The sequence below is a fragment of the Myzus persicae genome, unplaced genomic scaffold (genome assembly GCF_001856785.1).
Source record: "Myzus persicae strain clone G006 unplaced genomic scaffold, MPER_G0061.0, whole genome shotgun sequence".
Taxonomy (NCBI): Eukaryota; Metazoa; Arthropoda; class Insecta; order Hemiptera; family Aphididae; genus Myzus; species Myzus persicae.
In genome coordinates this window covers 751,635-774,206 of record NW_019104267.1, presented here as the reverse complement: position 1 = coordinate 774,206, position 22,572 = coordinate 751,635, and the positions used below count along the sequence as shown (strand labels likewise).

Here is a 22,572-nt window from a genome sequence, read left to right as displayed (position 1 = left end):
TCTTAATATTTCCAACTCCACACCGTATAGTCCGAATTTGGAGCCCTCGGACATTATCGACCAGTTCACGTTGCGATTTGCAACTGCTAGTGTATGAACGCGTCCTTATATTATTATTATAGTACCTATAGATAAGGTTCATGTCATATAATGATTTCGGTGCCCGTGAAATTTAATAAAAGGTATTATTATAATAGGATACGACTCATGCGACCAAGTCTAATATTCTACAACGGGTAGTAGGAAATACCTAAAGTGCAGTTGACTCAACAGTTAACGGATATAGAATATTAGAATAGATATGAATAAAATAATAACATATTGTACAACCACAATTTACCAGCAGCGGGATGCCGGGATCTATGGGAATTAAGAATGAAAAAAAGGCATTTGAGACAAAACAAACATTTATAATACCTACTCATAAAATATAAACCAAATAATCTGTTTCTAAAAAATGATAGGTAAACTGCATGGATAAATTAACTGTAGTATTACATTTTTTAATATAATAATATAATATGTACATGTCTTTTAGGTACCTATCTAAGTATTAACTAATAAGCGAAAAAAATACTAGAACCTTGGTATAGCGTATAGAGACTATACCATAGACCAAGGATGGGCAACTCAAAGTTACTAGATGGCCAATTTTTGGAAAATTAAAAACTAGCATGCGAGAGCATAGAAAGCAAAAAAAGGGGTCATTCAAAATATACATTTTAATTAGCATTTATTTTGTTTATAATGTAATTTCAAAATGTAGCACGGGCTAGACAAAAAAGGCTCGGGGCCGCCAGTTGCCCACGCCTGCTATAGACTATAGAGTATACACTTTATAGGGGAGGATACAGATACTCGGAGATACTCATGTTTATGTTGTAATCCCCTATTGGTTTTTGCAATAGGAATCAACGACCAAATAAAAATAAATACTCACATCTTAAACAAACTTTAATTTTTTTTTCATATTGAATAAAACCATAATAATACCTAGAACTTAAGCAAAATTAATTAAAATAGTATTTTAAACGACTAAAATAAATAGTGTACCTTTTAAGTTCAGAACTAAATTGGCATACTACGGCCATATTATTAATACGTTTGAAAATTCGAAAAAGAGGATTACAATCATCACGAAGACACGAAATTATGAAAATTATTCTAAATTACTACAAATACATTAATATTATTAATATATATGTAGCTAATAATGTTAAACAGGTGCTAATGACCCATCCTTCTAGTTCGCGAGTCGTAACACTCGTAACAGTTGGCGTAATATTTTGGTATATTACTATACAAATTATAAAATAATACATATTTATAGCGGTGATCTTCAAAAATGTAATCACTAAAATTGACAAAAAACACACCTTCACCTACTTTGGGTTTTAAAATTTTATAACTATACTTAATTTATACAGCTTATTACTATATTACGCCTACCTTAAGCCAGGTTAACAAATTGTTATAGAATATTATTGGTAGGTGGATTAGTAGGTACAAATCGATTGATACAAATACCTACAATAAACGTAAAAATATCGAACCGCGGATCCGAGCAAGTCGATCCCGACTTGCAGCCGCAGGTCGGACTGCTCCACGGTCGCCTTATAACAAAAATAATAATAAAATACCCAATAATGCTACCGTTTGCCGGCATAGCCGCTGACGCCGCCGCCCGGTCGCCACAGCACCACCGCCGCCGACGACGTCGTTGCGGTGTATCGGAGTCCTTGTTCAAGCGTATGCGCGTGCGCGCGCGTCCGTGTTTGTGTCGTTTGTGATCGCGATGCGTGTGCGTGCGTGTGAGCGTGCGTGCGTGCGCGCATTCTTTGATTCTTTCCCGAACGTTCGCCGGACAAAACCCTACCACAGGAGGTGGTAAACGCGTATTTGCCCGCACGGTCCTTATCACGGCATCGGTCCTTATCACGCCGCTTTCGACTTTTCGTCTGTTCAATTCGGCTCGCAGTTGTCCCTTTGGGCGATTACGAACGCGCGTCCGTGCAAATCGTCGTCGTCGCCGTCGTTACCGCTGCCGCCGCGTATTGCAATTTTGGCCATTCGTTTCAGCCTACGACAATCGCGGTTATTTTTAATATAATTACCATACCGTCTGCGTCTCCCGCGTCGATATACATACATACCAAACACGCTCGTTTTCGTCGCCGTCCGTATACCGTCCGCCGTCCGGCGAGTAGATAGTCCGTATACCGTCTTCTGGTCCTCTCCGCGAAATTCCAATGTCCGACTTCACGCGCACTAGTGCTCGGCAACGCGGACGGTGTTCTTCTGCCGCATACCCGACACAGTGAGATGCCATATATGGTGTTCGAAAAATCTCGATTGCGTTTGAAAAGGAAACACTATGATGCGTTCCACAAAGCGTACGTGCCGCACAGCTGACTTCGGCCTTTGATATTGTTGTGTCCAACGACAACTGATTGTATCGACATTGCTCGAGCGTGTGTCCAGATTCGATCAGCTTTGAAGACGGCCAAACCGGAGGTGAGTCTATCGCTTGTTACGCGTTTATTTATTTGTCTCTTGCCGGTACCCTTATGTCCATCGCTCAATTGTCTGTAGTGTATCTATGCGTATCTACAGTGTGTTTAGTACGGACAGGTTGCTCTGATTGTGCCCAACTCGAATAGGTAGTTCTACACCCACCTTTTAGCAACTATTTGTTTCACGTTTTACCTTAACATTTATATCTACATATTATGCTTAGCTAATTTGTGTTTTGATTTTCTTAAGTATACCTACTTATTACACAATTAGGGTTCTAAAAAGGATTTTTTATGCCTAAAATATCTTAAGTACCAAAACACTTAACACACACCTGTTAAAACAAACACCTGTCAAAACAAACACCTGTCAATACACATATTTAAGATAATTGTTCAAAATGTTTTATTTCTATCATCCATTGATCAAAACATTTTTAATTTTATCATCATATTATCTATTCTATTTCATTTGTATTAATGTTTTTTAATCCATTTAGGAATGAAAGAGATGGAGTTTATAAAAGAAGAAGATAGGTTGCGGAGATTGCAAATCCTTGAGAAGAAGATACGTGATCCAAGAAATGTTTCAAATGTTGATTCTCTGTTGGTAAGAATACCCATTACGTTTTGATTTTATGTAAAAAATTAATTTTTTGTAGGTAGCGGTACCCAATTTATCATTTAAATAAAGATTGTTATAAATCATAGATGGTACTATATTATAATATTTTCATTAGGTACTATTCGAGGTACTATTTAAACTTTTAGAGGTATTTAATAAATTAGAATTAGGTACCCAAGTAGTTTTAACATTAAGTATAACATTTTTATTGCCTACACAAAATTTTAAGTATTTGAACATCCATAATGGTAGGCTTATAAAACTATGATTTTGGTACACAGCTAACTACCTATGTTTCTTAACAAATAATTTAAATTGTAAGCAACCATCAATTAATTTCAAGCTATTAATATAATATACATTCACCTGGAGTATTTAATTTCTCTATAGTTTATCTATAATAATTTGCTAGATATTATAAGAAATAATTTGAGAATAAATAAAACAATTTAGGAATTGGTAACTATCATTAATAATTTCTTGGGCGTCATATAGGGAACTTTTTATGTTCATATTTTTTTTTTAAACATTTTTGTATGTTTATAACTTCATTAATATTTTGATACACATTTTTATTTTTTATTCTGTCAAATGTCTTTTACTTTGATTTTAAATATTCAACTATAGTTTTCTATTTGAAGCATTTTAGTGATTGCGAAATTATTTTGATATGTTATATAAATGTATAATAAACAAATGATAATGGATTGTTATTTATTAAATTTTATAAAATACTTGAGATGTTGGAATGTAAAAAACCTACTTATATAAATACCTAAGTACTTAATTACAATTTAGACATTTGAGATTATGATTCTGATAGTAGTGCCTAGGTTAGGCAGATATAAGCCACTGTAATTGATAGTGTTTAATTTGAATTCAATGATAAAGTTATAAGTAGGCAGTAACTTAAAACAAATCTAAATACTTTGAAAATGTCATTAAATACCTATAGTAAAATAATATATTTGTGAAAGTTTCGATCCCCACAAATATTTTGAATTCCAACAAAATAACTAAAATGATTATTTTTTGTTCTTGTCAAAATTTGAACTTCAAATGCCTATTAAAAAAAATTGTGTTTATATTTATTTTTAGATTTTTGAATTTCTGTAAGACACTTAAAAATATCTGTGTGCTTCTTAACAATTACATTTTTGGTGGTTTTTATATTTATAACAAGATCTACATTTTATTGGTACTTGCAAGAAAAATCCCTAATTTCTTATTTAGCTGCTTTATTATACTAGTTATATTGCCAAGTATATTACTTTATTAGGTACCTGTATTAATCATTTACATTTTACAAACAAATATTTTATATTATGGACAGTATTTAATCAAAATTAATTTTTATCATGAAATATTTCAAATTTTTTAAAGTTCTACCTATTTATTTTACTTGCATATTTTCTTTTGACATTTTAATTAATGAATAAGAATTATTTATACATAAATATATTGTTTTATTATCATATAGACTGATAATGGACTGAATACAGTACTTTGTACGTATAAAAAATATTGCTTAAAACCAATGACCATTAATATTATATTAAATTCTCATGAATCATTTTGTGTAAATAAATTAATAAAATATGCTTTTTGGTAACATGTGGAATTAGATAATGTAATAAACATAGAAATAAAATATTTATTCATATTAGTGATTACTATATAGACTATAGAGTGATATATATACATAAATCACCGTATGCCTATGTATATATATTTAATATATACTTTTACTCAAATCTGTGTATTTAATTATGTAACATTGACCTTATAATATATCGGTTCTTGGATTATAATTAAGTCACTAAACATAATGACTTTTCAGACAGTCATTCATCACACAAATTTATATTATATTGATATCTTCTCACCTATGACATTAATGGAATTTACTAAGATTAATTGTAATGATGAAATTAAATTTAAATTGTATCTAAATATACTTACACAAAATAATATAAAGTAAATATAGAAATATCTGGGAAAATATATTATACCTGTGTTTTTGTTTTTTAAAAGTTGAGACTCAGAAAAAATTGCTTACAATGTTTTCATTCATTGTACATTATATTAATTATCCTAATAATTAAATAGTTATCATACAGTATAACTATTGTACATCGGTTAAAGAATCGAATTATTATTTTGTTTTATGTTTATTTACATACAACAATATATGTTAGGTTATATAGCCCAGTTATATAATGTTAATTATTTTTCAGTACCTTAATTTTTATTTTTGAGAAAACAATATGATTTTTTGTTACTTAACATGAAAAGTATTGTTTACTAAAATAATATTATTTAAGTAAAGAACAACTAACTCTTAAACTAATCGTGTTTCTAAAATCATAGGTTTAAATTAACGAATTAAATTAATATTTAAGAGGATACATCACCTCCTTGTTTTTATAAGTTGTTTCTTTTAAAGATATTTCATTCAGAAAAAACTAAATACTCAGATTATTCATTTCTTGTTCAGATTTTTAGAACTTTTTTTAGAAATTATGGGAAGGTGGATAATTTTCTAAGTCCATGCTTGAGGACCTTGTAAATGGAGAAGGCGTAGTAAATGATCATTGATATATGTAACTGTGTGTAATTGTAAAACAAATAACAGTGCAGCTCCTCCACATGTCAATATCACGCTGCCTACACGAATATTATTATTTATTAATTTTTATTTTATTAAAAGTAACATTTCTTTTACCCATTTAATTAACTTATTTATCATTTATCTAATAAAATATTTTTGAATTCATCACATAATTTTATATTAAATTTTTTTTTCAATATTTTTATCATATTAAAATACCTAATATTCAAAATGGAATATTTGTTATCACGTTAATTCTACCACAAATTGAAATATGTTTTCAGAAGTCTTATGACTAGGACCCTAGATATTTGGTACAAATAGCATAAGATAGATCTATTGTGGTTGAAAAGACAGACAGGATCAAATCTGCCTAAGAAACCAAATTTTCTCATTGCATTTCTGTTTTTTTTTTTTAAAGTGTAAAATGTTGTTTCTTGGTTCATGGCCATGTGAAACAGTTTTTTTTTTGTAATCACCTATTTATGTAACAACTATCAATTGGACTACTTTTACAATTAATTTGAATAAGTGTATTTATTATTTAAATATTTGAGATAAACGATTCTTATTTTTCTCAAATTACTTTAAAGTTGTCTAATTAAACTCCTAAAAAAGTGGGTGCCTTGTAAGAGAGCTGTTGTGTACTAAAGATTAAATTATTGGCAAATTGATATGAAACTGCTTTGGTGATTTCTCAGTGTGTGACAAGTAAATAAAAATTAGTGTATGCGATTCTAGTCCTTACCTTTTATCTCCTTCTGATCGAATTAATTTTTCTTTTTTAATCAGTGCATAATGTACATTTTATTACACATGTACATTCTAAGAGTTTATATAAACAAAAATAGATTTATACTAATCAAAACCAAAGTATTATTGCTTAATTTATACAGGAAATGATTTCCTGTGTTAAAGCATTTTTAATAATAATAATAACCTATTAATAATATTTAAAAAAAACCTACATTTTGAAAATGTAAGGAAAAAATTATTTGATCTAAAAAAAAAAAAAAAATGACGAGCTTAAGACTGTGTCAACACATATTTTTCTTTCTTTGACCTACGCACAATAGCAAATTTTACGTTCACAATAATGATTATAGTCGTTATAATTTCTAAAAGTAGAGTAGGTTATTAAAAGTAAGATTTTTATCTAGGGTTATGAGACAGGCTTTTTATCATACTTTAATTTTAAAGCGAGTTATGAGTATTTTAAGATTGTAAATTGTTTGTACATCTTCAGTGTATTTACTAGTTTTATAAATGATTTGTTAGTATCTGAAATAAAAACATTATTTAAATACAGTGAAACCTTTAAATACCTTATACTGAAGTTTTACTTCTATTATAGGGTTCATTTTTAAAAAGTTTGTAGATTAATTCTAAAAAATGTCCGCTATTCAGAGGTGTTTTTTTGGGAAAGTTTCACTGTAGGTAGTTTGTATTTGATAGTTATTGGTTATTTATTTATTTTTATCGATCAAGTGTATACATCTTAATATTTTCATAACAAATAAACATTAAAAATACACTTGTATTAATAATAAAAATTGAATACATTAAAATGCCTCATCCTTTGATTTAATATTTTTTATTTTAATTCCAGGATACTGTACAAGCATTAGTAGCTGATTGTGAAAACCCAGCTGTTAAACGAATGAAAAATGTCGAAGCATTTATGCATAGATGTAAGTAATACATTTAGATAAATATACACGTTATATATAATTACTGATATAAAATATAATCAGATTGAAAACCTGAGGACAATTTTAATGAATATTTTTCCATTAGATATCATCATTTGTAGTAAATCGAAAATATGTAGGTACTTACATATTATTTATGGGGGCTGAGAAATATATTTTTTTTAATATGTAAATATTGTGATACCTAATTTTTATTGTGAAAAAGCCCAATATAATAATATGTTATATGCAACCAGGTATTTTTAAAGTGACATTCTAGAATTATTTTCTTGTTTATACAAATTGGTATATATACAGTATATACAGTATAGAAAATGCTCTTCAATTTGGTTTTATGATCTAATTTTATTATTTTATCATTTCATTGATGCGTTTAACAAACGATAGTTATTTAATTACCTATATTATATTTGTATTTAAATAATTTAAACTTAATATAATTACAAATTAGTACAAAATAATTAAGTTTCACTCTCTTGTAAATTATGCTTAATATTTAAACTTTTGTCCCCCTGTACCAAAAAACTGTTTAAAACTAATCAGAAGAGATTATTTTAAATTAGATGCATTATTACTTCTCATGGTTTATTAAATACTCTTAATTTATAAATATATTAATTGTTTTTGGTATTTATAATCTTGAAATTGATCTTTAACTCAATTAATACCTGTGTTTTATAGATGATAAATTTGCATCTGAAATTTGTCAATTACGTATGAAACCTGATGATTTCAATCTTATTAAAGTTATTGGAAGAGGAGCTTTTGGTGAAGTTCAATTGGTAAGTAACATGTCAAATCATTTAATTGTCTATTCTTATAGCAATTGATGTGGATTTTGTATAATATATTGATCAATACATAAGCTACTTAAAAGTAACATTCAATAAAAGTACCATTTTCTCAGAAAAAATTCTTGGATTAAGTATTGTAAAATTTAACTCTTTTTCCTATTACAAACCATAGTATACTATTTTAAAAGTCAAGTCATTGTAGAACTCAATAACCTCTTAATATTCCTTCATTCTAGCCATCAAATCCAAAACAACTGTTTTTCCAGTTCCAGAAAATCTATTCTAGTTTCACCACATGTTGTTGTTCCTTAACCCTTGACATATTTTACCAGTATTATAACTTGTGAGTATATTATTTCAATTATATAGGTAGTAGGAAATTAAAAAAAAAAATTATGAGGAACAATGTACATATTATAGCAGCGGTCGCCAACCGATGGTTCGCAGAAAAATAGCTAGAAATCAGCTAGAAATAAGTAAAGCTCTACGACTTGCTGTGACTACATTGAAGTCAAAATTGCACGAAATTCTTCAAAACAAACAGGAACAAATATCACATTAAAAATGAATTAAAACTTTCAATATAAATTATTGTTCATAATCCCATTACATTTTTTTTAGTATTTGGAAAATACAAGTCAGTCAAGACTGAACACTCTTTGTATTTTCTAAACAAGAGCATGCCATAACAACCTGTACAAATTTTCACCTATTTGTGTATTTTAATTTAAAAAAAACTCATTGCTTGAGCATGTTTATATTCATTTCTGCTAATTCAATAATAAGTAAATTTGCTCTAATGCTCTAATGCTCTCTAATTTGTAGTAAGGATCTGATATGTAGATTTGTTATGTTCCATGTGTATAACACATAGACAAAACATGTGGAGTACATGACATCCTCTTAAAGTGAGAAATATATTATTATACATTTCTGATAAATAAATTGGATTTTGATCTATTCCCTTGACTTTCCTCTCAACAAATATTGGTAATGAATTAATGATAAACTTAAAACCTAACTATTCTATTTAAATTATACTGTTTAATGATTTTAAATGTATGTGTATTTTATTTTTTTTACAAACTTGATATTTATATCATTCTTATTACTTAGTAAGCATAGATTAGATGTAATTTTATCTTCAATGTAATTTTGTAATACACTATTAAAAATGATATTTAAGTTACTCACAAATAAATAAATAGAAAAATGACATAATTTAAATTTAAATTGTTACTATCTATTAAAATTATTTGTTTTAAATAAAACACTATACTTATGAAATTAAATGTGATTATATTTTTATTTTATAGGTGCGTCATAAATCAAATAACAAAGTGTACGCCATGAAACTGTTAAGTAAATTTGAAATGGTATGTTTTTATTTTCTAAGATCTCATAATAACTATTTATAATATAAAACATATCACATTACTTTAATTTGTATATACATTTATAATAAAGATAAAGCGATCAGACTCAGCATTTTTCTGGGAAGAACGTGATATCATGGCACATGCAAATTCAGAATGGATTGTTCAACTTCACTTTGCTTTTCAAGATCATAAATATCTATATATGGTTATGGATTATATGCCAGGTATACAATTATAAAATATTTATTTTTTTTTTATAACTTATTCAAATACAATTATTATTATACACAAGTATGAATTTTTTTAAATTAATATTTATTTTTAGGTGGTGATCTTGTTAATTTAATGTCTAATTATGATGTTCCTGAAAAATGGGCAAAGTTTTATTGTGCTGAAGTAGTATTAGCATTGGATGCAATTCACTCAATGGGCTTTGTGCATAGGTACTTACTGTTTTAATTATGAATAAAACAAATCAATTAACTATACATATCTTTTTTTTAGGGACGTCAAACCGGATAATATGCTATTAGATAAATATGGTCATTTAAAATTAGCTGACTTTGGAACATGTATGAGAATGGGATCGGTAATTAATATGCAATAAATGAATGTATTTATTTATTCTGTTATTTATAATTCTTTTGTAAATATTAGGATGGGATGGTTAGATCTGACACGGCTGTTGGTACACCTGATTACATTTCACCAGAAGTATTAGAATCTCAAGGAGGAACCGGAACAGGAGATCATGGTGTTTATGGTAGAGAGTGCGATTGGTGGTCTGTTGGTGTTTTTGTGTATGAGATGCTCATTGGGGATACGCCATTCTATGCAGATTCACTTGTTGGAACATATAGCAAAATAATGGATCATAAAAATTCTCTAAATTTTCCTTCTGATATTGAAATATCCCAAAATGCTAAATCTTTGATTTATGCATTCCTCACTAATAGGTACATTATATAACACTAAAATTGTGTATAATATTATTTATTTACCATCATATATCTTTCAGAAAAAAACGTCTTGGAAGAAATGGAATCAGTGAAATCAAAGACCATCCTTTCTTTCAAAATGATCAATGGACTTTTGATAATTTAAGAGATTGTAAGAGATTATTAAAATCAATATGCTTCTTGTTAAATCTATAACATAAGTTAAAAATTTAGGCGTGCCTCCTGTTGTGCCAGAGCTAAATGGCGATGATGACACAAGTAATTTTGACGATGTTGAAAAAGATGATGGTCCTGAGGAAAATTTCCCAGTTCCTAAAGCATTTGCTGGAAATCATTTACCATTTGTCGGATTCACTTATTCTAGAGATTATCAGTCAGTTAATTTTACTATAATAACATTTATTCAAAACTATTAAAGTGATTTTGATTGAATTATATTTTTATACTTTATTTATTTTCAGATTATTGGGAAGTAATGTAACAAATGGAGAATGTATACCTGATACTGTAAGTTTAAGTTGAACCATGCAATAAAACTTTTAAATATGCACGAAAAATAAAAAATATGCATAAAAAAGATTAGCAAAACAAAATTTATTTTTTAAACATCTAATTAATACAATATATTTTAAAAAAATTATCGAACCCAACTCTAAATACTTATCTACTTTTCTTAATTTTTTTTATTTTTTTCTAAGGTAGTTTTTAATCTAAGAAAAAAATATGAATCAATTTATATTAAACATGTATTCTAAAATAAATTAACTTACCTACCTAAATGTGAATTGCATTGTAAACAATCATTTTAGCTTTATTTAAAATTAAATTGGTATGCACTAAAAGATGAAATATGCTATTCAAATTGTAAAACTAGAGCTTAAAATAGAAAAATGCCAAAATATGCAAAAGAAGAGCTAAAAAAGTTTCATTTTTCAAATTATTTTGTCATGAAACAAATTGTGTGATCACTTAGAATAAATATACAAATGCATATAAATCCGCTCTCTAGTTGTTAAAATTAAATAGATTAATATTGATCAATTGGAAAATAAAAATAATCTGATTAATAATATGAATATATTATTATGAATTTCATAAGTTATCACACATTAATTAGGTGGTTATATGTAAAAGTTGAAACTGAAGTCATTAAAATATATTTATAACCTAAATGCATTATGCAATTAATGGATTATTTAGAAATCAAATGATTAATCCGAAATCTGATAAATTTCTTAAAATTGATAAGATTTTATTGTTAATAATCTGTTGTATCAAATCATAATCACACAGGCCTACAATACCTACTAGTAATACATTTTTAAATTGTCTTTATGATAAACTTTCTTAACAAAAATTATAATATACTATTAAAACATTTAAATAATTTTATTTGTCTGAGCCTTTATATAGATTTATTTAATATAAACTGTTTTTAGAATCAAGTTTGCACTGATCTAAAATATTTTAAAATAGTAAATCTTAAAGAACTTAATCTTAATCGTATTACTGTTAGGATGCAGATTTTTTTATAAAAAGTTTCTTCTTAGACGTTCAGTTTTTACTGTAAATAATATTTAAATAAATAAAGTTCTTGGTTTTACAAATAATTTTTTTATATTTTTATTTAACATCAACATTATCATGGATTATAAATACTATAGATACTTGGTACTAAATAAGCTTCTTGGTACAAAATCTGAATTTACTAGTGATTCTAGATATGAACGCTTGGATTGCTAGGAAATTCAGCTTGGCATTTTTTGTATCACAGTTAGCGATCCATAGTATTTTTAATCAATGGTGTTATGTATTAGTGTAATGGTAGTTGTTGTTGTACATTTTGTTTAAACTAAACTTTAATGTATCTCAGTAGTGGTGATGGAATAGAAATGGAATAGTGTTACAAACCACTTTTCTCTACTTTAACAACTAATCATTACCGAAACCACTACATTTAATATACATAAATATATTGTATATTTATATTATAATACTATGTTATGCACTACTCAATAACTTACCTTTGTAGTTTTTGTAAATGCTTGATTTTAATATTAACATTTCTATTTTATTATTTTTCATGTGCGGTGCTATAAAAAGGTGGATTGCGTAAGTAAATTTATTTTAATTTGAACTATTATGCTTGGATTAATTTATTATATTTTTGATCCTACATTTTTTTAGAATTTAATATTAGCTTTACAAAATTATTTTATAGTATTTAAAATTTAAATTCTGCTTTATTAAAATGTATAATCTTGATATTTATGAATTTTACTCTTGCAACTATGCTATAAACTTGTTTATACAGACAATTAATTGTATTTAATTTAATTTTTACAGAAAGAAACTACTCATATTGTTGTTCTTAAAAGAGAATTGGATAACGAACGAAAAGAATTGTTAGTTGTACGCGACCAAAATAATAAGCTATTGGTGCAGTTACAAGATGGAGCTGATCGAGAATTACTTCTCAAACAAAAATCATCGGCCTTAAATACTTCTATTACTAATCTCCATAAGGACTTAAGAGATGTAAATACATTTAAATTCATTTACACAAGCATGAGTCTATAAGATGACTGTATTTCTCAAAACAGTCAAAACATACACTCATTTTTTTTATTTTCAATTTATTTATGAGTTAAATAATGTTTTATAATATTTTCAGGCACAAAGAAAAGCCGACAATGAATGTGAAATGCGTAGAAAGACAGAAGCATTATTACAAGAACTGAAAAGAAAACTTGATGAGGAACAAAATAAAAGAACAAAAGAGATGAACAATAACCAGCAACATAATGATAAAATAAATTCCCTTGAAAAGCAGGTAAATTTATCATCATTATTTGTGTTTTTTTTTTGTTTAATAGTGATTTATGTTCTTAGATTTTAGAGTTGCATGAAAAATTAAAAGTGGAAACGGATACTTGCACTAAACTTCGTAAGCAAGCGGCGGAGTTGGGAGTTGCCAAAGCAGCTAATGAGCGTATGGCAGTCGAACTCCAAACAATGCTAACTACTTTGCAACTAAACCGGGATACATTGCATGAAGAATTAGCAACTTTACAAGGACAATTGTCTCAAGAAAAAAGTTCTCTGCGAGACTTACAATTAGAACTGGAAGGTGAACTATTAAAAACAATTCATTATTAATATGAGATAATGAGAAATTAATAATTATTTTTTTAATATAATCATAAGGGAGAAAGGTTATTATCTGTCATTAATATAATATAGATTTACATTCGAACATTTTGCAAAACTAAAGTAACATATTTACCTATATTCTATATAATGAAAATGATTGTATATTGTTATAATTTATAAGTATTAATTAATTAACTAAATTGGCCAACATTATACATTTAATTTGGTGCTTAAGTTTTTTTTAAGAAGGCGAGAATGTTTGTTATTTTATATCTAGGCCAATTATTCTGTATAGATGTCTTATAAGTTTTTATTTTCATTTTTAACTGGCATCACAATTAGAGTATAATATACTCCACAATTTGGATGGATACAAATATACATTTGAGTTCTTAATTGCATATTTTAATTTATGTAAGATGAAGTGTCCAATTCTCAATCTGTAGATGATAATCGGAGAAGTTTTGTCATATTGTGAATTTTGTAGTTTTTGGAATAATTAAGTTTATTTAGAATCGTGCAGTAAGTTATAAGATTTAACCAGTGACTTAATTCTTTAATTCTCCGATTTTACCCAGTTAAGTTTTGACATTGTAATAGATAAATCTGTTTGTCTATCAACTAGATGAATGATTGTTAATTAAATACTAATGTTAACTAATATTTTAAGTAATCACTTATGCTATTGAAGTTATGAATGGCTGAAAGTTTGTTCATTTACATAAGTATTTAATTAAAATAAAAATTGCAACACATTTTCATCAAGTAATTTTGTGTCAAAGTACTTGGGTTTAATACTTGATGTATCTGTATGAATTAATTATGTAGTTGGTTTTTAGTTTTAAAAAATGAACAAACTTTTTTTTTAAGGTCGTTTGCAAGCCTGTCAAGCTGATCTTGTACGCTCTAAATTGAGAGAACAGAAATTAAGTGAAGACAATAGACAACTTGGAGAAAGGACATCAATATTGGAAAAGGAATGTGCATCTTTAGTGTTGGAATTAAAAACTGCTCAAAATAGATACCAACAAGAAGTGAGAGCTCACGAAGAAACAGAAAAAAGCCGATTAGTAAATAATGAGCAGGCTAATCTTGAAATAGTTAAAGGTATGTGTTTAAAAAAAAAATAATTCAATTCAATGAAAACTATTCAATTTTTTGTTTGAAAATTCTATTGAATTCATGTTTGATATAGTAAAGTATGTCTAATTCAATGAAAGGTTTCTTAGGTACTATTTTGTATTTTTATAAGAGTGAAATTTTTTAAAAATTGAATAAATTGTCAATTAAAGACAAATTCATAATAAATTATAATAAAATAGATGTATTGATTTTTTGTTATTTAAAGTACTTAATGAAAAAAATAGTGAAGAAATCATAAAAATATATTATTATCTGTTAATTAACTCATATGTTTATAAACAATTTAAAAAGAAAATCAAACATATAAATATTTTACTTACAATTTTTTTAGTACCAAGAAGAAAATTGTTAAGATAATTTTATTTTTTAAATACTTAAATTTTTATTAATATTAGCCAAATCTATTTTTTTTTTCATGCTATAGTTAAAATGGATTATATATTTAAAGGTAAAAAATTGTGCATGTAAATATATTAGCGAGTAGATATTTTTAAAAATTATATTATATTATTATTATATATTGTTAATATTTTTTTTGTCAGCACTCCAAACTAAACTAAGTGAAGAAAAGAGTGCCAGACAAAAGGCCGACTCCCTTACTCAAGAAAAGGAACGACAGATATCAATGCTATCTGTTGATTACCGCCAAATACAACAGAGACTTCAAAAACTTGAAGGTGAACATCGACAAGAAGTAGAAAAAGTAAGCTATTTAATTGATGAATTATGTCTGTATTATTTTTATATAATTTGTTGGTAATTTTAGAGTAAAGCATTACATGCTCAAATCGAACAAGAATTAACTAAGAAATCTGCTTTGCAATCTGAGTTGGGTGTACATATATCTGAAGCAACACAATTACGTGCTAGAGAAGCACAACTCTTACGAGAAGTCACTTTATTAAGAGAAAATAAACGTGCTATTGAAGAAGAACTGCATAAGTTAAAGACTGAACACTCAGTTACTGATTTACAGATGAAAGAACTACAAGACCAATTAGAAGCAGAACAATACTTTTCAGTAAGTATTTGTATATGTTCAGTGTATAATAAAATGTGACTAACATCAATATCATGTTCAATATTTTACAGACATTGTACAAGACTCAGGCCGCTGAACTTCGTGAAGAAGTAGAGGATAGAGGAAAAGGCGCTGCCGAGTTGGAAGAAGAACGTGGTTCACTAGCTCATCAATTACAAATAGCATTAGCTAGAGCTGATAGTGAAGCACTTGCTAGATCCATTGCTGAGGAAACTATTATAGATCTTGATAAAGAAAAGACAATGAGAGAGTTAGAACTGAGGGACAGTCAAAATCGACATCGCAATGATTTGGAATCAAAAGAATTTACACTTAATAATGTAAGCTATAAAAAAATATAATTTATAATAAATTTACTATTTAAATTAACTTATTTTTTATTGTTAGTTGAGAGAAGTAGAAAATGAATTGAAGAAAAAAATGGATCAATTGATTAAAGATAATGAAGAGTTGAAAAACCAGTTAACTATAATTCAAGAAGGTAAGATATTGTATTGTTTAATGTTATGTATTTGATATTGATTTAATATTTATTACCATGTATCAATTATCATCTATTGTTCTATATAATATTAAATCATAAACATACACAATAATTTGTAGAAAGTAAAAAGAATTTCATCGAGGAACTTGAAAAACTTCGAAAACAACTTAAACAAGAACAGCTGTTGAAAGCTCAAGCTGTAAATAAACTTGCCGAAATCATGAACCGTAAAGACAATACAACTAAAGGAAAGAGTAAAGTTTCATCTGCTGATTTACGTAGAAAAGAGAAAGAATGTCGAAAATTACAACAAGAATTGACACAAGTATGTATCAATTTAGAAAAATTAGTAAAATCTATAATATTTTTTACTTTACTTAAGTTTTAATGATTGCATAAATTAATCTAAATTAAATATTGTTGCTCAAAATACCAAGAAGAATTTTGAGGTTTTTATTACATAACAATTACTGGTTACAAGTAGAAATACAATTATAAAAATATAATTAAGTATTTTAATGTAAACTTTCTCAATAATTGAGCCTTGTATATTTTTCATTTATCTAATGTATTGAACATATAAATAAAGCATTACACACATTCCAGTACCTGCTGGGAATTTCACAATCCATATGTTAATGTATTTTGTATTTCTCCCTCGTCTGATAAATTTTGAATTTGAAACCCGTTTTTATCTCATATTAAAACTAGGAAGACTCCAAAATTGTACAAATGTTGGTGTATCTAACAAAGTTGAACTGTTATGAATATTGAAATTTAAGAATTCTGAAGGCAATCTAATGTTTTATGCTTGCTGTATAATTTACTAAAATTCTAAAGTTGACTCTTGTGCTGTTGAACCAAATGTTCTGACATTTCATAAGTACCTTTATGAATTTATCACCATTTTTTTAAATTCATTGTATTGTACATTATTTTTATATGTGAATATATTACTATTCAATTATCAATTGATATTTATATTGGTCCAATAAATGTAAATGCTAAATATAATATATAAATGTATATGTATAGGTATACAGTATACATCTATTTATAAAATTGATTATATTTATCAGGAACGAGAGAAATACAATCAAGAAGTTACAAAGTGGCAGAAAGAACTTCAAGAACTTCAATCACAAGTGGTAGACGAGAATGCTAGTAAATTAAGACTTCAAATGGAACTTGATTCTAAAGATTCAGAAATCGAACAACTTCAAGGAAAATTAACCAACTTGGGCAGCGAGACTGCATCACTTAGTAGTGCTGACAATGATGACACTGACATATATACTCAAGGTTTGTATTAAAAATGATTTTATTAACTTTTCATTTTAAAAAAACAATTGCTCAAGCTTGAATAAACTTTGTAGAATCCAGATTAGAAGGCTGGTTATCAGTTCCAAATAAACAAAATATAAGACGACATGGCTGGAAGAAGCAGTATGTTGTAGTATCATCAAAGAAAATATTTTTCTATAATTCTGAAAGTGACAAACAAAATACTGATCCTATATTAATTATAAATTTGAAGTAAGCTCTCATAGTTTACAAACTTATTTTAATATATGTTCTTATTGGTTATGAAATTTTATCTTCTAGTAAAGTGTTTCACGTACGGTCTGTAACTCAAGGCGATGTTATTCGAGCAGATGCTAAAGACATACCTAGAATATTCCAAGTATGTATAATCTTTTAATGCAATATATTTTATACAAACCTTATTTACATTTATTTTTGAAAATCACCATTATAAGAATACAAACACTGGCAATAAGCCGGATAATAATACATGACTTTACATTAAATTAAGTCTATTATAATGTGTAAAATTAATTGTTGCAAAGAAATGTTGTATTTGTTTCATCCCTAAGCTTCCAGATTATTGTAAAGTTTGTTTCGATTTTGTGTAAAACAATACTTGAGTCATTTTAAAAATAGATTGTGGAAATGAAAATAAATATGTAACAACGTTTAAACCTATGTGCTTAAGTGGTATCATTTTTAATAATAATAATGATAATGGTAATAATAATAATAAAATTGGGTTTTCTATAAACAGGCCACCAAGTAGTAAAGGTTACAATAATGATAACCATACTTAAGTCTATTTATATAGGGATATTACTTAGGGTTATATATGCGTTTAGGGAACACTGTAGTTGTGATAGACTATAGGTCGATAACATGACCAACAACAATATTTGGATGGTACTTCTTCAGACCAGTATTACTAGTTGAATGGCCAGTCTTTAGTCAGCAGCGATAATTAAAAATGGAATAAGGAGTGGGGGCACAGATCAACTTTTATAGTTATTGGTATAACTGAAATTAAATTTTTACCTTATACCGGTTAACATTAACCTTCTCATAGTACTTGGGATATCAGACACTAGTAATTTCTCTCCCTTGAATCTAAATTTAATGGGCTATTTAGTTAAGCAACGGATAGATTTAGCGAAAATATTTTTGTTATTAATTTCACTGTCATTGACCTCTTCCAACTCGTTAGGCACTGGTATGTATTGGCCTGGATTTAAATGCCCCAAAATCATACAAATATGCTCTAAAAATTAGCCTTAAATGACCTTAAATAATGCATTTCACCACAAAAATGACCTTAAAATGCCCATATTTTTTTTTACAATCTGGAGTTAATAAATAAGATATAATTATTATTTTATTATAAAAAACTGACATTTGAAAAATTGACTTGGTGCTGCTACAATCTTCAGATAATATTTTGAATAGGCTAAATTTGTCTAGTATATTGAACAAATATTCATTAAAACCAACAAAATGACCTGAAAATGAAAAAATGTCAAAATATGTAAAACAAAAAAAAAAATTCAAAATAAATTTTTTTGCTTTGAAACACTGGTTACAATTATGTTATGTACTTGTAAAGCATTGTCTAAGATCCACCAAAAAAATATGCGCTTTGCATTAAAATCTGGTCCCTAGTTATAAGCATATTAAAGGGATTCGATACTGATAGTTTTTAAAGAGTACAATATGTGTGGTAACAGTGTAGTATTTCATTATACATACAATATAAACATTGTTTCCTCCGTTCCATTTTATTAACTGTTTAAATATTAAAGTTGTATTTTTTATTTTGTTTTTAGCTTTTGTATGCAGGCGAAGGTGAGGCTAGAAGACCTAATGAATCTGGTCCAGAACATCTATCAAGAAGTACAAGTGTTACAAGCACAGTGGATGAAAAGCCCGGTACTATTACACTAAAAGGGCATGAATTCGTTCAAATATCGTTCCACATGCCTACTAATTGTGAAGTGTGCCCTAAACCACTGTCTAATGTTTTTAGACCTCCACCAGCCCTAGAGTGTAGAAGTATGTTGAACCACTTAAAAATATGTCAGCATCAATATCGATAGCATGTGACTATATACATTTTATTTTTGTGATAGGCTGCAGAATTAAAGTTCACAAAGAACATCTGGAGCGCAAAGAAGACGCAATTGCACCATGTAAGCTACACAATGATCCGACATCTGCTAAGGAGCTGTTAATACTAGCACCCAGTCGAGATGATCAAAAATTGTGGGTACAGAGACTGAGTAAAAAAATCCAAAAGTGTGGATACAAAGCCAACACTAATCTAGATGGTTCAAAAATATCCCCAAGGTTTATATCATTGTTAAATCATATTTGTTACCAAAAAAAAGTGATTGTAATATAGTCCTATTTAATTACTTTACAGGGAATCAACTCGATCCACGTTAAAACTTTATTCGGGGAGTTCTGTACACCAAAGATCTGCAACATTACCATCAAACATTTCTAAATAAATGTACCGATTTAAAACACATAGTTACAGATGGTAAAAAGTCTATGCAGCAATTAGCAGTGAGTGTTTTATATTTCTAACAGTCGCTGTTGCTGTTATTCAAACAGTAACAGAAAATTTAATTTTGAGGAAATGCTTTTTATTTTATTTGTAAAGGTTATTTTTAATATTTCTTCTTAATATTATCCATGCATATTTACAAACGAATACTAACATTTAAACTGTCTTATTAGAATTCAATCTCCAATCAAGCACCATGTACAATTAAAAGAAAAAGGGATTGATGGATCACAAGGTATTATGTACATATATATATAAACGTATATACATAAATAATTACAACGAAAATGTTTTATAAAATCACAGTTAGGTTTATTGAACACCAATTAGTTCACGATTTAACAACCATTTTTAAAAGGTTTGTTTCCATCAAATGTTTTTAATTGATTTTCGTAGATTGTAAGTGTATTATTATTTTCAATGTGTTACTTGCAATGACTGATTATGTATATTATATAAAAACCTCTGTATTTTACGTTTAATAATTTCGATTGCTGAGAAAATTTGTTGTTTAGTTATACTTATTAAGAATCAGAATTTGTATTATGTAATAACACATATACATAATTATTGCATACTCTTGAATTTTAGTTTTTTTTTTTTCCATTGATAAAATTTAATTTCTACATCGTTGGCTTTCTATAAATTAGTTTTTATATTAACGATCCCTGGGCTCGTTGTTCTCTAATTATTATTTTTTAATGGTGTTTCTCATAAAGTTTAAATCTAAAAATATAACTGTTAAAATAACGTAAAGTAAACGTTTTATATGTATCATGTAGCAATAAGCGTTCAATTTTTAATTTGTTTCTAAATACAAAGACGCATGACAGACTGCTAAATGTTTTTTTTAATTTTTTTTTAAACATTTCAAACAATCGATTTTCTCAGAACCAAATCATTGTTTGTATGTGATTGCCAAAGTTTTTATTTAGGAATTCCTTTTTTTTTCTTAAACTTTTTGTCGTTTGTCACTATTATGTCATATGTTACCCATTGCGTGAAGTATCTTAAGTATTATTATATGTAATGTGTATTATGTAATTTATTTTATTGGCATATTTAACAATATTTATTTTGTTGTCATTTTATTTTTAATGATTGTGTATTTTAATATATAATATTTATACTGAAATAATAAAAAAAAAATACCATAAAGATCAACTTAAATCCAACAATACTAAATATTATGTTACACATAATTGTGGGCCATACTGATTTCCCTTGTTAGCTGTAATGGGGATACTGATTAAAATCACAAATCCCCTTGTAATAATACCTCCATACCTAATCTTTGCAATTAGGTAGCTCTCAAACAATTAGTTATAAAATGTTTATAAGTATTTAATCTATTAATTTTATCAGTTTTATCTATTTAATTATTTTTAATGTAATTTACTGATGAAAAGTTTGTATTTACATATCTAGTTTGCAAATAATTGTATTACTTGAAACTAATGTAATGCTAAACTCTGGTTGATATCCCGAATTAATATTTTAACACTTATTATTTTATTGTTCTTTTTCTAAAATGTTGTGTTTATTGGCTTTTCTTTCATAATGGAAATAAGAGTAAATTGAAGCAATAAATTATTGTAATGTAATGTAACGTAATATGTTTTATATTTGAATATATAGTTTTTTGTATTTTTATTAAACAACGAAATGGTAAATTAATTGCTCAATCAAATACTACACTAAATTATTTATGTAATTTGAAATTAAATTTTACTGGTCCAAAGAGTTATGATAAACTCCTTGGATGCCTTTTATGGGAATCGTAATACACGCAAAAAAAACAACATTTTTAATTTTTTGCAAAACCACTTGTATAATGTTATATTCCACTACTTGCTATAATTTGACCAAACTTTTTAATGTTATGATATAAAAAATGTTTGATTATAAAAATCAGCTTTAAGTAAAACTAATATTTTCTTCTAACAAGTCTGAAAATAATGTATAATATTATTTCTATTTATCAATTAAATCCTAATACCTAATATATTGCACACTGTTCCTAAACTATTCTATACATAGTACAAACACACACAAAATCATAAAGCTTTATTTTTAATATTAAATTTCTTATCGTACCAACTTTATCATATTTTACACAAATAATAACCATCAACTAAATTTAGGACTTTTTACCCCAGTAACTCATATTTAAATATTTTGCCTCTTTCTACCTACCTACCTACTAGCCCTCCACCTAAAAACCTAATTGAAATTAATATACAAAGTAACCTCCCCTAATGGACTCATCCAAATAGCGAATAT

General features: G+C 27.3%; 1 protein-coding gene across 3 annotated transcripts; it reads left to right on the top strand.

Annotated features, from left to right (window-relative positions):
• The first annotated feature begins 1,836 nt into the window (after positions 1-1,836).
• On the top strand, positions 1,837-21,898 carry LOC111040717 (rho-associated protein kinase 2). Of its 3 annotated transcripts, XM_022324720.1 has the most exons (30): positions 1,837-2,514; positions 3,014-3,123; positions 7,359-7,440; positions 8,143-8,243; positions 9,572-9,631; positions 9,723-9,858; positions 9,960-10,077; positions 10,139-10,223; positions 10,292-10,590; positions 10,653-10,744; positions 10,807-10,966; positions 11,055-11,100; positions 12,697-12,705; positions 12,940-13,131; positions 13,268-13,426; positions 13,486-13,723; positions 14,617-14,853; positions 15,314-15,337; positions 15,432-15,592; positions 15,656-15,910; positions 15,982-16,251; positions 16,319-16,412; positions 16,535-16,740; positions 17,495-17,717; positions 17,792-17,951; positions 18,021-18,099; positions 19,547-19,772; positions 19,850-20,066; positions 20,143-20,288; positions 20,463-21,898. In XM_022324720.1, the coding sequence occupies exons 2-29, from the start codon at positions 3,016-3,018 to the stop codon at positions 20,228-20,230; spliced, it is 4,125 nt and encodes a 1,374-aa protein (XP_022180412.1). In that variant the 5' UTR covers positions 1,837-2,514; positions 3,014-3,015; the 3' UTR covers positions 20,231-20,288; positions 20,463-21,898. The 3 variants fall into 3 exon arrangements, with proteins under 3 accessions (XP_022180412.1, XP_022180413.1, XP_022180414.1); XM_022324721.1 differs by lacking the exon at positions 12,697-12,705; XM_022324722.1 differs by lacking the exon at positions 15,314-15,337 and having other exon boundaries at positions 1,841-2,514.
• The last annotated feature ends 674 nt before the right edge of the window (positions 21,899-22,572 follow it).

Coding starts and splice junctions, on each gene's coding strand:
- LOC111040717 (XM_022324720.1), top strand. CDS start 3,016: ATGAAAGAGATGGAGTTTATAAAAGAAGAAGATAGGTTGCGGAGATTG. Junction 10,078..10,138: donor TCAATGGGCTTTGTGCATAG/GTACTTACTGTT, acceptor TCTTTTTTTTAG/GGACGTCAAACCGGATAATA. Junction 13,724..14,616: donor CTTACAATTAGAACTGGAAG/GTGAACTATTAA, acceptor TTTTTTTTTAAG/GTCGTTTGCAAGCCTGTCAA.